At 43.0% G+C, this 13,983-nt stretch overlaps 1 protein-coding gene across 11 annotated transcripts in view; it reads right to left on the reverse strand.

Annotated features, from left to right (window-relative positions):
• The window catches only part of CTNND2 (catenin delta 2), a 2,090,389-nt gene that overhangs the window by 463,599 nt on the left and 1,612,807 nt on the right, over nt 1-13,983 (reverse strand). For all 11 annotated transcript variants that reach the window (XM_073678428.1, XM_073678425.1, XM_073678422.1 and 8 more), the window contains one exon: nt 1,273-1,483. In XM_073678428.1, coding sequence (XP_073534529.1) covers nt 1,273-1,483 — 211 coding nt within the window. The remainder of the gene's footprint in view (nt 1-1,272; nt 1,484-13,983) is intronic.

Consider the following 13,983-nt stretch of genomic DNA (forward strand, 5'->3'; position numbering starts at 1 on the left):
TTCTTTAGAGTCTGGATGCTGGATGGAGAGTGATGCTCAACTTTTCTCTTCAGAATTCCTCATAGGCGCTCAATTAGGTACAACTGTAAATTCATAACACCGTCAATGAAATGTAACTCTCTGACACCAGGAGCACTCATGCAACCCCTCATAAGGATACTGCCATCACTATGGTTCGCTGAAGGCACCATGTATTTAGAAAAAATGTACAAATACCAAGGGCATGGAGTGCTAGTAGTATAGCCTCATTCGAAATAGAGCAGTACATCTGTGAATTCATGATACTGTTAATGAAATGTAGCTCCCTCATACCAGCAGCACTCATGCAGCCCCACATAAGGACACTGCCACCACCATGTTTCACTGTAGGTATCATGCATTTTTATGAATTTATTTTTCTTTCATTAAATCAGACATGTACTGCTCTATTTCGAAAGAGAATATCCTACCATCACTCTGTACCCTTGGATGATGTGTAGATGTGAACTTTTTCAAAATGACAATGATCCAAAATATGGTGAAAGTGATTCAGCCTGGGCCAAGGATGTCTCCTGATCTGAACCCAACCAAAACACTAATGGGAAACAAACTAAATATCTCTCTCCATCCAGATTCCAGGCTCTAAAATAGGTCGTTATTGAAGAATGGAAAAAGGTTGATGTTGCAATATGTTGTCATCTTGTTCATTCCATGCCTAGAATATCTGGCGCTGGCCTTAAAAATCATAGATGTCACACAGAGTACTAGATGTAGTAGTTTTTGATGTGGGGTGTATTCATTTTTGCATCAACTCATTCTAGTAAAAGTGAAGAGTCATGAAAGTTATATTATTAATCTTACTTTTATGTTATGGGTTAAAAAATGTTCTATGAAACTCAGTGTTGTCAAAATTTTGTAAATTGATCTTGCATTCAGTGACATATTGATTAAAATCTTACTTTTCAACTTTTCAAAGGAGGTGTTCTCATTTATACTGAGCATCGTACATAAATCTTATTAATTAAGCTGAATTAAAACTAGAGTTAGTGCTAAGTCCATTTACAATGTTATATTCTTTGAACATTATCTTATTATTAGTTTATTGCTTGCTTCTTATTATTATTTAGACATATTTATTCTAGTGAAAGGAATACGGTGAGTAAGAAAAAATAAGAAATAATCAAAATTGTACAAGAGTACAACCCACTAGAAAAAGACTTTCATGACAATGACACTTAATAAAAAATAGAGAAATGAAGCAGAAATAAAGAAAAATGTAAATAGTTTGCCTACTTATCTCCTTTGCTTTTTGAAATGGCAACTAATTTCTCAATGCCTCCTGCATCTCGTAGTGCTTTAGCGTTCTCCATATTCTTAGTAATGACTTCATGAAGAGTGCAGCAGATAGCAGTAACAGTGTCATCAGTCATAGTCTTGCTAGTTAAGGTGTTGCAGTTGTTTCCACCTGGAAGACGGTGCACCAAGTCTCGCATGGCATATTTCCCTATATTCAAAATAAAAAGAAGTTACATAGATGGACAAGTAACTACGTAAATCTTTTACAGCCATAGGTTTTAGGAAAAAGTTCACATTTCTGACATGCACAAATAAAACCTGAATTTAAAAAAATCATATATTTTCAGAAAGTAGCCACCCAGCACTTATTATTATTATATATTATTATAGCACCATTTATTCCATGGCGGTTTACATGTGAAAAAGGGGTATACATACAAAAACAATTACAATGATCTTTAACAAAACGTGACGGCGACTGGATAGGAGGAGCGAGGACCCAGCCCGTGAGGGCTCATAGTCTACAGGGGATGGGTGAGGATACAGTAGATGAGGGTAGAGCTAGTCGTGCAGCAGCATGGTGGATCAATGGTTACTGCAGGTTGTAGGCTTGTATAAAGAGTTGAGTCTTTAGGTTCCTTTTAAAGGTTTCCATGGTAGGCGAGAGTCTGATATGTTGGGGTAGAGAGTTCCAGATTAGGGGGGACAGAAGGGAGAAATCTTGTATGCGATTATGGGAAGAAGAGATAAGAGGAGAGTACAGCAGGAGATCTTGTGAGGGGTCGGAGGTTGCGTGCAGGTACGTACCGGGAGACTAGGCCACAGATATATGGAGGAGACAGGTTGTGAATGGCTTTATATGCCGTGGTTAGGGTTTTGAACCGGAGTCTCTGGGAAATGGGGAGCCAGTGAAGGGATTGACAGAGAGGAGAGCCTGGGGAATAGCGTGGGGACAGGTGGATTAGTCGGGCAGCAGATTTTAGGATAGATTTGAGGGGTGCGAGAGAGTGTTAAAGGAGAGGCCAAAGAACAGGAGGTTGCAGTAGTTGAGTGGGGTGATGATGACGACGTGTACTAGTGTTTTTGCAGATTCATGATTGAGGAATGTGCAGATCCAGGAGATATTTTGGAGTTAGAGTTGTCAGGAAGTTGAAAGGGCTTGGATATGTGGCTTGAAGGAGAGATCAGAGTTCCGGGTTACCCCAAGGCAGAGAGCTTGCAGGACAGGGGAGAGTGAACAGCCATTGACGTTGATCGATAAGTCAGATGGGGGGGATGAATGAGATGGTGGAAAGATGATGAATTCTGTTTTATCCATGTTAAGTTTTAGAAATCTAGCAGAGAAGAAGGATGAGACAGTGGACAGACATTGTGGGATTGTCGTTAGTAGTGAGGAGATATCGGGTCCAGAGAGGTAGATTTTTCAGCATAGAGGTGATACTGAAAGCCGTGAGACTCTATGATCTGTCCCAGACCAAAGGTAGAGATGGAGAAGAGCAGGGGTCCTAGAACTGAACCTTGGAGGTACCGACAAATAGGGGGCGAGATGAGGAGGTGGTGTGTGAGTGGGAGACACTGAATGTCCTGTTTGTTAGGTATGAAGAAATCCAAGATAGGGCCAAGTCTGTGATGCCGAAAGATGAGAGAGTCTGCAGTAAGAGGGAATGGTCCACTGTGTCGAAGGCAGGTGACAGATCAAGGAGGAGCAGGACAGAGTAGTGTCGCTTGGATTTGGCGGTTAGTAGGTCATTGGTGACTTTAGTCAGGGCAGTTTCAGTAGAATGGTGCAGTCGAATGCCAGATTGGAGGCGGTCAAAGAGAGAGCAGGAGGAGAGGTGGGAGGACAGTTCAAAGTAGACATGTTATTCCAGTAGTTTTTAAGCATAGGGGAGGAGTGATATGGGGTGGTAGCTTGTCAGACAGGATGGGTCAAGGGAGGGCTTTTTGAGGATGGATGTGATCGAGGCATGTTTGAAGCACGAGGGGGAAGACACCAGTTGTTAGTGACAGGTTGAAAAGGTGGGTTAGGGTTGGGATGAAGATAGTGGTAAGATTGGGGATGAGGTGGGGCGGGATTGGGTCAAGTTTACAGGTGATGAGGTGTGATTTGGAGAGTAAAGAGGAAAGTTGATCTTGTGTAAAGGTGGAGAAGCTGGTTCTGGAGTAGGAGGATTGAGTAGGTGTGAGGAGGGGCTGGGGGGACTTTAGGCAAAAGCTTTGTCTAATGGTGTCAATCTTCTGCTTGAATGAGGCAAAGTCTTCGGCTCAGACAAGAGAAGAGGGAGGAGGTGCTGGGGAAAGGAGGAGAAAATTGAAAGTGTTAAAAAACCGGTGTTTATGGTTGTGAAACGGGGGATATGAAAGATGAGAAGTATGTTTATTTTGCTGCAGTGAGTGTGGACTTGAAAGTAGTGAGGGACTGTTTGAATGCGATGAAGTGCTCATTGGAATGGGACCTGTTCCATCTACGCTCAGCAACCCTGGAGGCCCATCTCAGTTCTTTAGTCAGGTTGATGTGCCAGGGTTGCCTGTTGATTGTGTGAGCTTTGGTATGTGTGAAGGGGGCGACCAAATTGAGAGCTACAGCTGTTGTGGTGTTATATAAAGCGGCAGCAACATCTGCGTCATATAAGGAACTGAGGTCTGTAAGAGGGAGGAAGGATTTAGAGAGTGAGTGTAGGTCAAGGTGTTTAAGATTTCTGCGAGGGAATGCAAGTTTGTGGAGTGGTGGTTGTTGCCCTGTGGAGGAGAGGGTAGAGAATGTAAGTAGGTTGTGGTCAGAGAGAGAGAGGGGAGTTAGAGAGGTTAGACAGGGAACAGAGGCAGGTGAAGATGAAGTCCAGAGTGTAGCCATCTTTGTGAGTGGCTGCGGAAGACCACTGAGTAAGGCCGTAGGAGTAAGTGAGGGATAAAAGTTTAAAGGCAGCTGACAGGGAAGTGTCAATGGAGATGTTGAATCCACCCATGATGATAGTGGAGATGTCAGTGGAAAGGAAATTAGGTAGCCAGGTGGTGAAATAGTCTAAGAAGGTAGTGGCTGGTCCAGGGGGGTGGTTGGTGACGGCCAGTTGGAGGTTGGAGGGGGAGTAGATGCGCACACAGTGCACCTCAAAAGAGGGGAGAGTAATGGAGGGTGGCAGTGGGATTTGGGTGAAGGAGCAGTTATCTGACAGGAGAAAACCTACTCCTCCACCATGCTTGCCAATGGTGCGGGGGGTGTGGGTAAGGTAAAGTGGAATCCACCGTACGTAAGTGCAGCTGGAGAGGCCAAGTGAGAGGGGGGAGCCAGGTTTTGGTGATGCCAAGGAAGGAAAGTTTGTTAGTGATAAAAAGATCATGGATATATTAAATTTTGTTGCAGACGGAGCGTGCGTTCCATAGAGCTCCTGTTAGTGGGGCTGGGGAAGCGGGAGTTGGCTGGGTGTGTATGAGGTTAGAAGGGTTGTGAGAGGTTGTGATAGATAGGAGGTGGAGGTGGAAGTGATTGTAGAGATGTGGTGAGGAGGGCCATGATTTGGGGAGATATAGCTAGCAGTGAGGAGGAGCAGAGAAAGTGTTAGCACGTGGGAATAGGAGAGAGCATGAGAGAGAATGAGGTGGCTGTCTGTGCTTAGAGACACAGGATTGAATGTTGAAGAATAGTTCTGAGGAGGAGGTGGGATGAGTGGGTAGGATTGAGGGAGAGATGAAGAGTTCATTGCTAGGTGTATGGATTAGGGGTGGTTGTAAAAAGTGAAACTTATCAATAATATCATGGAATTTTGAATCAAAATATAGAATTTTGAAAAAAAAAAATCTAAACAGTTTTAGACACAAAGCAAATCCTAAAATTTTCAAAAATCATAAACGCAGTGGAAGGAGCTGTTTTTTTAAAGGTCTTTCCTGCTTTACTGTATTTCAATGTTACATATACATTAAAAGGGAACCTGTCAGTTGCCTAGCAACCCTAATCCGCCACCATGTCTCTACTACACTCCAATTCTATATTCTAACAAGTTCCACTGATTTCCAGTCTTCAGATAAACTGTGACTTGTACCATATAATTGATAAAGAAGATTACAGCATCTTTGGAGACTACACCAAAACCTATTTGTGTATAGGTCTATTCCTCACTGACCAGTTGTTGATCACATGTGTACTATCTACAAAAAGTGGGTATATTAGTTAATCAGACCACGCAATAGTACACATATTTATCTCCGGGCAATTTAACAAACCAGCATCACCCCTGTGGAAACGTAATCACTTCATTCTTAAATTTTTTCCCAATACTAGAAAAAAATTGCAAATGCTTTTGAATATTTTTTTTACCACTAATAATACATCTGATGTCTCTTCTCTCATTTGGCGTACCCACAATGCAATTATAAGAGGCCATTTTATTAGTTTGTCTACAATAATAACAAAAAACTTAAACTTGAATACACCTTGCTGAAGTCCTCATTCAGCTCGCTGACCTGAACAAATGGACTATATAAATCAAATGATTAAACATTTACAACTACACCAGTCATACTTGCATAAATATGAACATAGCTTACAGTGAAATACTACTGGCAAGGTAATGAAGTTGGCGCATTACTTGTCAAACAGGTGAGGCATAGAGCTGCTGAATCTAGAACTATATATCATATATCCTTTCTAGAAGGGGCACAAAAATATTGATTCCATAGGACATTTCTGACACTATTGTGGATTATTACCGTACTTCTCTTTATGTAATCTTAGTTTGGACTCTCTATCACAACCCACAAATCTGAATATAGCAAAGTTTTACACTCAATCTGCTTACCACCTGTCATTCTCTCAAATCGATAATCTCTTAACGCCGATATCCTTAAAAATGGTCTGCAAAGCTCAGCTTTAAAATCCAATCTCTGGATCAACATTTTAGGCTATAGGTTGAACTTGATGGACTTATGTCTATCTGCAACCTTCCAGACTATGAAACTATGAAACTTCCAGACCCAGATGGAATAATAAAAAAGTACTGCAAACTTTATAAAAATATCCCATCCCCCATATTTTCTCCACTTATACAGTACCTATATCCACATGACATGTAAATGCCTTCTTGAAATTTTTTATGTTATGGTGTTTACCTTTGGTAAACTGGGTAAAACCCTGATAGATCAGAGAATTTTCAGCTCATCATTATTACATACAGCTATTGAACCTGTTCTACGCCTGGGTGGAGAGTCAGCACGTGCGCATACCGCTGTATCCTACGCCATTTTTTCAAAAACAGTGTCTGCGAATTCGCATATACAGTGTCTTCAACAAAATGGCGCCACCCATTCCAGATTCGGACAGAAGGACGCGTCCAGCATATATAAGATGTAATGAGAATACAAGGGGGTGTACTCACTTACGCTGAGCGCTGTATATATAATGTCCTGAGAATACAGGGGGTGTACTCACTTACCCTTAGCACTGTATATATATAACGTACTGAAAACAGGGTGTGTGTGCTCATTAAGCTAAGCGCTGTAAATGTAACATACTGAGAATACAAGGGGGTGTAACCACTTACGCTGAGCACTGTATATATAATGTACTAAAAATACAGGGGGTGTACTCACTTACACTGAGCGCTGTATATATAACGTACTGAGAATACAGGGGGGTGAACACACTTACGTTGAGTGCTGTATGTATAACGTACTGAGAATACAGGGGGGTGTACTCACTTACGCTGAGCGCTGTGTAAACAACGTACTGAGAATACAGGGGGGGTGTACTCACTTACAATGAGCGCTGTGTGTATAACATACTGAGAATACAGGGGGTGTACTCACTTTTCCTGAGCGCGGTATACAATGTTCTAAGAATGCAGGTGGGTGTGCGCACTTACGCTGAACGCTGTATGTATAACGTACTGAGAATACAGGGGGATGTACTCACTTACGTTGAGTGCTGTACATATAACGTACTGAGAATACAGGTGGGTGTACTCATGCTGAGCGGTGTATGTAACATCCTGAGAATGCAGGGGGTATACTCACACTGAGCGCTGTATGTATAATGTACAGCGAATACAGGGAGGTGTACTCACTTATGCTGAGCGCTGTATGTATGACGTACTGAGAATACAGGGGGTGTATTCACTTACATTGAAACCTGTATGTATAACATACTGAGAATACAGGTGGGTGTACTCAATTACGCTGAGTGCTGTATGTATAGCGTACTGAGAACACAGGGGGGTGTAGTCAATTACGCTGAGCGCTGTATGTATAAAGTACTGAGAACACAGGGGGGGTGTACTCCCTTACGCTGAGTGACGTATGTATAACGTACTGAGAATACAGGGCGGTGTACTCACTTATCCTGAGCGCTGCATACAACGTACTGAGAATGGAGGTGGGTGTACGCACTTACGCTGAGGGGTGAATGTATAACGTAATTGTCAGGAAAATATTAATGTCAGGGACATATTAACAGAATATTAGCCCCTTCTCCCATGCCCTCTGCTGTAGTGTTTGTCCAGAGATGACAATTATACAGTGTCTACTGCAAATTATCACCACTTGTCAACACCGAGCTGTCCCATTTTCCTCAGCACAAAACCCCAATTAGCACACGCCTGGGAAATAGCTTATGCAAACAATGCCAGACAAGGAGTGTTATAACTTTGTTAGGAAGCAAGCATCTTGTCTCTGAAAGACACAGGAGGTATTTAAGATGCAGGCTTGCACTAATTTGCGTGTACCCGTGAGGCTGCTTCCCGAGCCTCAAAGGGGAATTTGCAGATGAACTGACTCTGATATGAATTCTGAAATATTATAAGTTCCATACGTCCGACAGTAACGGGACCCATATGTTTAGTGACCAAATCAGCCCAGGAATGTATAGGTAGTTTTACAGGGCGGTAACCAAAATCAGGGAGCTGTAGCGCAAAAACACCAGAATAGCAGACTGCAGCTATGCGATGTGTGGTCTCTAAATAAAGATAAAATCATAAGGGAAAAAATGGCGTAGTTTGCAAGCTTCTGCGATCAACGAGCGATGAGTTATTGCAGAAGTTAACGTTTTTAATAAAAATGTACAGGCTGGAGACTTGCCCACATGATGTCACCACAAGGGGCGTGTGGCCAGATATCCCCTTAGGTATAAGAGAATCCATGGAGAAGACAGGAGGACTCATAACCAGGGGGGGAATAAGAATTAGAAGCAACGGGTCCTGTTCAATAACAGCATAATCTAACTGGAGAGACCCTCCTCCACCTATATTAAATCGTGATCGTATAGTGTAAGTTATCTTCTTTCCTCCTGTTTATTTTATGTAACTGCGTATGTATTTTAATGTCTCCTTTGTAACATCCTTGTATATATTTTTCCTAAACACTGCCTCCCTTTTGGATTAAACATAAAATTTAATAGTTCTGTTTCTTTTGTTCTCTAATTGTTCCCTTCCCCGAAGCCATATACACTACCAAAACGCAGGCGTCCGGCCAGGCCTGTATGATATTTCAAATTCGGCCGGTGGTAGCAGAGAGTATTAATAATTGGGCTATCGTGAAGCTGACAGTGACCGTACGGAGGGCATTAAACACGGATTCCAGGCTGTGGAACCCAGGGTGTTGCGCCATATGCTCACTGGTCGCTTACCGATACCTACGTAGAGAGTAGTCTGGATCGCGTGCTCGCGACTCCGGAAAAAATACGGACAGTGTGACGGCACGGTGAGATATTGCGTGATCTTGCCGGTGTCGTCCCTCTGTGTGGGTTGGGAATTCCTGACGGTAATGACAGTACAGGGGGTGTACTCACCTACGCTGAGCTCTGTATATGTAACGTACTGAGAATACAGGGGGGTGTATTCACTTATGCTGAGCGTTGTATATATAACATACTAAGAATACAGGGGTGTGTACTCACTTATGCTGAGCGCTGTATATATAATGTACTGAGAATACAGGTTAGTGTACTCACACTGAGCACTGTATAAATAAGGTACTGAGAATACAGGGGGTATACTCAATTACACTGAGCGCTGTATGTATCACGTACTGAGAATACAGGGGGCTGTACTCACTTACGCTGAGCGCTGTATATATAAGGCACTGAGAATACAGAGGGTGTACTCACGCTGAGCGCTGTTTGTATAACCTATTGAGAATACAGAGGGGTGTGCTCGCTTACGCTGAAGGCTGTATATATAATGTATTGAGAATAAAAGGGGGTATACTCGCGCTAAGTGCTATATGTAAAATGTACTGAGAATAAAGGAGGGTGTACTCACTTAGGCTGAGCATTATATACATAATGTACTGAGAATACAGTGGAGGTGCACTAACGCTGAGCGCTGTATGGATAACATACTGAGAATACAGGAGTGTACTCACTTACGCTGAGTGCTGTATGTATAACATGCTGAGAATACAGGGGGGTGTATTCACTTACGCTGAGTGCGGTATGTATAACAAGATGAGAATACTGGGGGGGTGCACTCAATTATGCTGAATGCTGTATATAAAATGTATTGAGAATACAAGGGGGTGTACTCGCGCTGTATGTATAACGTACTGAGAATACAAGGGGGTGTACTCACTTGCGCTGAGCGTTGTATATGTAACGTACTGAGAGTACAGGGGGGTGTACTCACTTATGCTGAGCAATGTATATATAATTTACTGAAAATACAGGGGGGTGTACTCATGTTAAGCGCTGTATATATAACGTACTGAGAATACAGGGAGTGTACGTACTTATGCTGAGCGCTGTATGTATAACGTACTGAGAATACAGGGGGATGTTCTCACTTACGCTGAGCGCTGTATATGTAACAAATTGAGAATACAGGAGGGTGTACTCACTTGCGCTAAGCGCTGCATATATAACGAGCTGAGAATACAGGGGGGTGTACTCACGCTGAGTGCTGTATGTATAACGTACTGAGAATACAGGGGGTGTACTCACGCTGAGTGCTGTATGTATAATGTACTGAGAATATAGAGGGTATACTCAATTACACTGAGCGCTGTGTATGTAACATACTGAGCATACAAGGGGTGTACTCACTTTCGCTGAAAGCTGTACAGGGTGGGCCATTTATATGGATACACCTAAATTAAATGGGAATGGTTGGTGACATCAACTTCCTGTTTGTGGCACATTTAGTATATGGGAGGGGGAAAACTTTTCCAGATGGGTGGTGACCATGGCGGCCTTTTTGAAGTCGGTCATTTTGGATCCAACTTTATTTTTTTCAATGGGAAGAGGGTCATGTGACACATCAAACTTATTGAGAATTTCATAAGAAAAACAATAGTGTGCTTCGTTTTAACGTTATTTTATTCTTTCATGAGTTATTTACAAGTTTATGATCACTTATAAAATGTGTTCAAAGTGCTGCCAATTGTGTTGGATTGTCAATGAAACCCTCTTCTCCCACTCTTGACACACTGATAGCAACATTGCAGAAGAAATGCTAACACAGGCTTCCAGTTTCCGTGGTTTCAGATGCTGAACATTTCGTATCTTGATGGTATGGTGTGGTATATGGGGTACAAAGATAGTGGGGCCATTCTTCATCAATGGAAACCTCAATGCCACTGGATATCTGAAATTGCTACATGATAATGTGTTGCCCTCTTTATGCAATAAAGATGGCACGTTCCCTGAGTTTTTCCAACAAGATGGTGCACCACAATATTATGGGTGTAAGGTCCGAGCATTCCTACATGAACAGTTTCCTGGAAAGTGGATTGGTCATCGTGGGCCAGTTGAATGGCCACCAAGGTCTCCTGATCTGACCCCCTTAGACTTTTATCTTTGGGGTCATCTAAAGGCAATTGTCTATGCTGTGAAGATAAGAGATGTGCAGAATCTGAAACAATGGATACTTGAAGCCTGTGCTAGCATTTCTTCTGCGGTGTTGCTATCAGTGTATCAAGAGTGGGAGACAAGGGTTGCATTGACAATCCAACACAATGGCCAGCACTTTGAACACATTTTATAAGTGGTCACAAACTTGTAAAAAACTCATGAAAGACTAAAGTTATGTTAAAACCCCATTATACAATACAGGGGCGTGTACTCACTTACGCTGAACACTGTGTATGTAATGTACTGAGAATACAGAGGGTTGTACTCACTTACGCTGAGCGCTGTATAAGTAATGTACTGAGAATATAGGGGGGTTTACGCAGTTACTCTGAGCATTGTATATGTAAAGTACTGAGAATAGAGGGGGGTGTACTCACTTACCCTGGGCTCTGTATATATAACTTACTGAGAATACAGGGGGGTGTACTCACACTAAGCGCTGAATATATAACGTAATCACTTAAGCTGAGCGCTGTATGTATAACGTATTGAAAATACAGGGGGGTGTGCTCTCTTACGCTGAGCGCTGTATATATAACGTATTGAGAATACAGATGGTGTATTCATACTGAGCGCTGTATATATAATGTGCTGAGAATACAGGGGGTGTACTCACTTACGCGGAGTGCTGTATGTATAACCTACTGAGAATATGGGGGGTGTAATGCTGCTGAACGCTGTATATATATCATATTGAGAAAACAGGGGGTGTACTCACTTACGCTGAGCACTGTATGTATAACGTACTGAGAATACAGGGGGTGTACACTCCCTGACAGAAGTTATGTCGCTTATCCATGTTATGTAAATAAAAGCTTATAACCTGACATTAAATTCATCCATTGGTTTTATAAATTACTCTTTTGAAAGCTGAAACCCTCCCAAATTTGGTTTAGGTAAAGAAAATAAATTGGCATCAATGCTGAAATATTGATCGTTTAATCAACACAGAATGGTCAGATTTTGGCAAGACAAAAGTTTTGTCGCCCACAGAAAGTAATGTGATATTTAAACAAATAATTATCTTAAAATACAAATATATGTTGCATAACATTGATGAATGAAGTTGTGGTGCTATTAGAGTCATATTTAATATTTTGTGTGACTTCCATGAGCTTGAAGGACTGCATCCATGCGGTTCAACAATGATTCATACAATTTATTAATGAAGTCATCAGGAATAGCAAAGAATGCAGTCTTACATGCCTCTCAGAGTTCATCTAGATACCACTTTGGGAAGTTATGCTGGATCTGGTCGCAAGGTGACCCTATGATCATAAATTTGTGTGTAGGGAGGATCAACCGAAAGGGCCTGCAGGTCACCCACCCTACGAGCAGACGTTAAGGCCACTAAGAGGATGGTCTTAAGGGTGAGGATCTTTGGAGAGACATCCTGTAGGGGCTCGAACGGGTCACTGGTAAGTGCGTTCAAGACCAAATTCAGGTCCCAGGAAGGAACTCTAAGGGACCGAACCGGTCTGGCTCTGGCATAGGACTTGATAAATCTAGAGACTCACCTGGTCCCAGCCAAGTTACAATTATAAAGCGCCCCCAAGGCCGACACCTGAACTTTAAGAGTCCCCGTGGCTAGACCCAGGTCACGCCCTTTTGCAGAAACTCCAGGATTCCCTTGATTAGAGGCTTGTCTGATAACGGGGCATCTATAAAATCTAGGAATTTCCTCCAGACTAAGTTATAAATTTTAGTCGTTATTGGTTTCCTACTACCCAGCAAGGTAGAGACTAACCCTGGTGAAAAGCCCTTGTTACTTAGTAGTGACCTCTCAAATTCCATGCCGCAAGATGGAAACCTCTGTCTTGGGCGTGGAATACTGGTCCCTGAATGAGAAGGTCCGGCCTCTCTGGTAGAACCCAGGGATCTGAAGCCGACATTAGTCAAAGCAGGGAGAACCAAGGCCTCTTGGGCCAAAAAGGGGCTATAAGAATTATCCTTGCGCCATCCTCCCGAATCTTCCTCACCACTGCTGGAACCATTACTAACAGGGGAAAGGCATAGGTCTTCCTGAACTTCCAAGGAATGGGGATTTTCTGCTGGATTTAAGGAACAGAATCTGTCTACCTTCCTGTTTGCTCTTGTGGCGAACAGAACTATTTCTGGCTGTCCCCATAACTGGACAATCTGTTGGAAGACCCCTGGGTTTAAGCTCCATTCCCCCTGTCTTACGGTGTGGCGGCTGAGAAATTCTGCTCTTACATTTTCCACCCCCTTATGTGAAGGGCACTGAGGGATGGAAGGTGTTGCTCTGCCAGATGTAGGATTCTGTCTGCCACAGCTATCAGGAAGCGTGACCTTGTTCCCCCCCCGGGTGATTTACATAGGCTACTGATATCCGGTTGTCAGACCTGACCTGGACGTGGTGACCCTGAATGTGAGGAAGGAAGCCTATCAGGAATTTCTCCACTACCCAAAGTTCTTTTAAGTTTGAGGATGCCCCCATCTCGTGGTATGTCCAGTGACCCTGTACTGAGAGTTCTGCTAGATGACCCCCCCATCCGGAGCTGCTTGCATCGGTCGTAATCACCCAATCTACTGGTCTGGACCACTGCACGCCTGAGGTCAGATTTTCCCTGTCTGTCCACCATGAAAGGGAATCTACAGCTTCTGGGGAGAGAGAACTTGTTTTCTAAATGCCTGCTGAAGGACCTCTGCGCTGACAGGACCTCCCACTGAAGAAATCTCATATGCCCATGAGCCCATTTGACTTCTGGGAGACAGGCCGTCATATAGCTCGGGAGGGACATTGCCTGTCTTAAGGGCATCACTGGAGACCGCATGGCTTTTAAGACTAAATTGATTATTTTGCGGACCTTGTCTTCTGGGAGGAAGCAGGCTTGGAGATGAGAATCCAGGATTAG

This window comes from Phyllobates terribilis, unplaced genomic scaffold (genome assembly GCF_046119375.1).
Source record: "Phyllobates terribilis strain yellow unplaced genomic scaffold, ASM4611937v1 Scaffold_4__5_contigs__length_816908805, whole genome shotgun sequence".
Classification (NCBI taxonomy): domain Eukaryota; kingdom Metazoa; phylum Chordata; class Amphibia; order Anura; family Dendrobatidae; genus Phyllobates; species Phyllobates terribilis.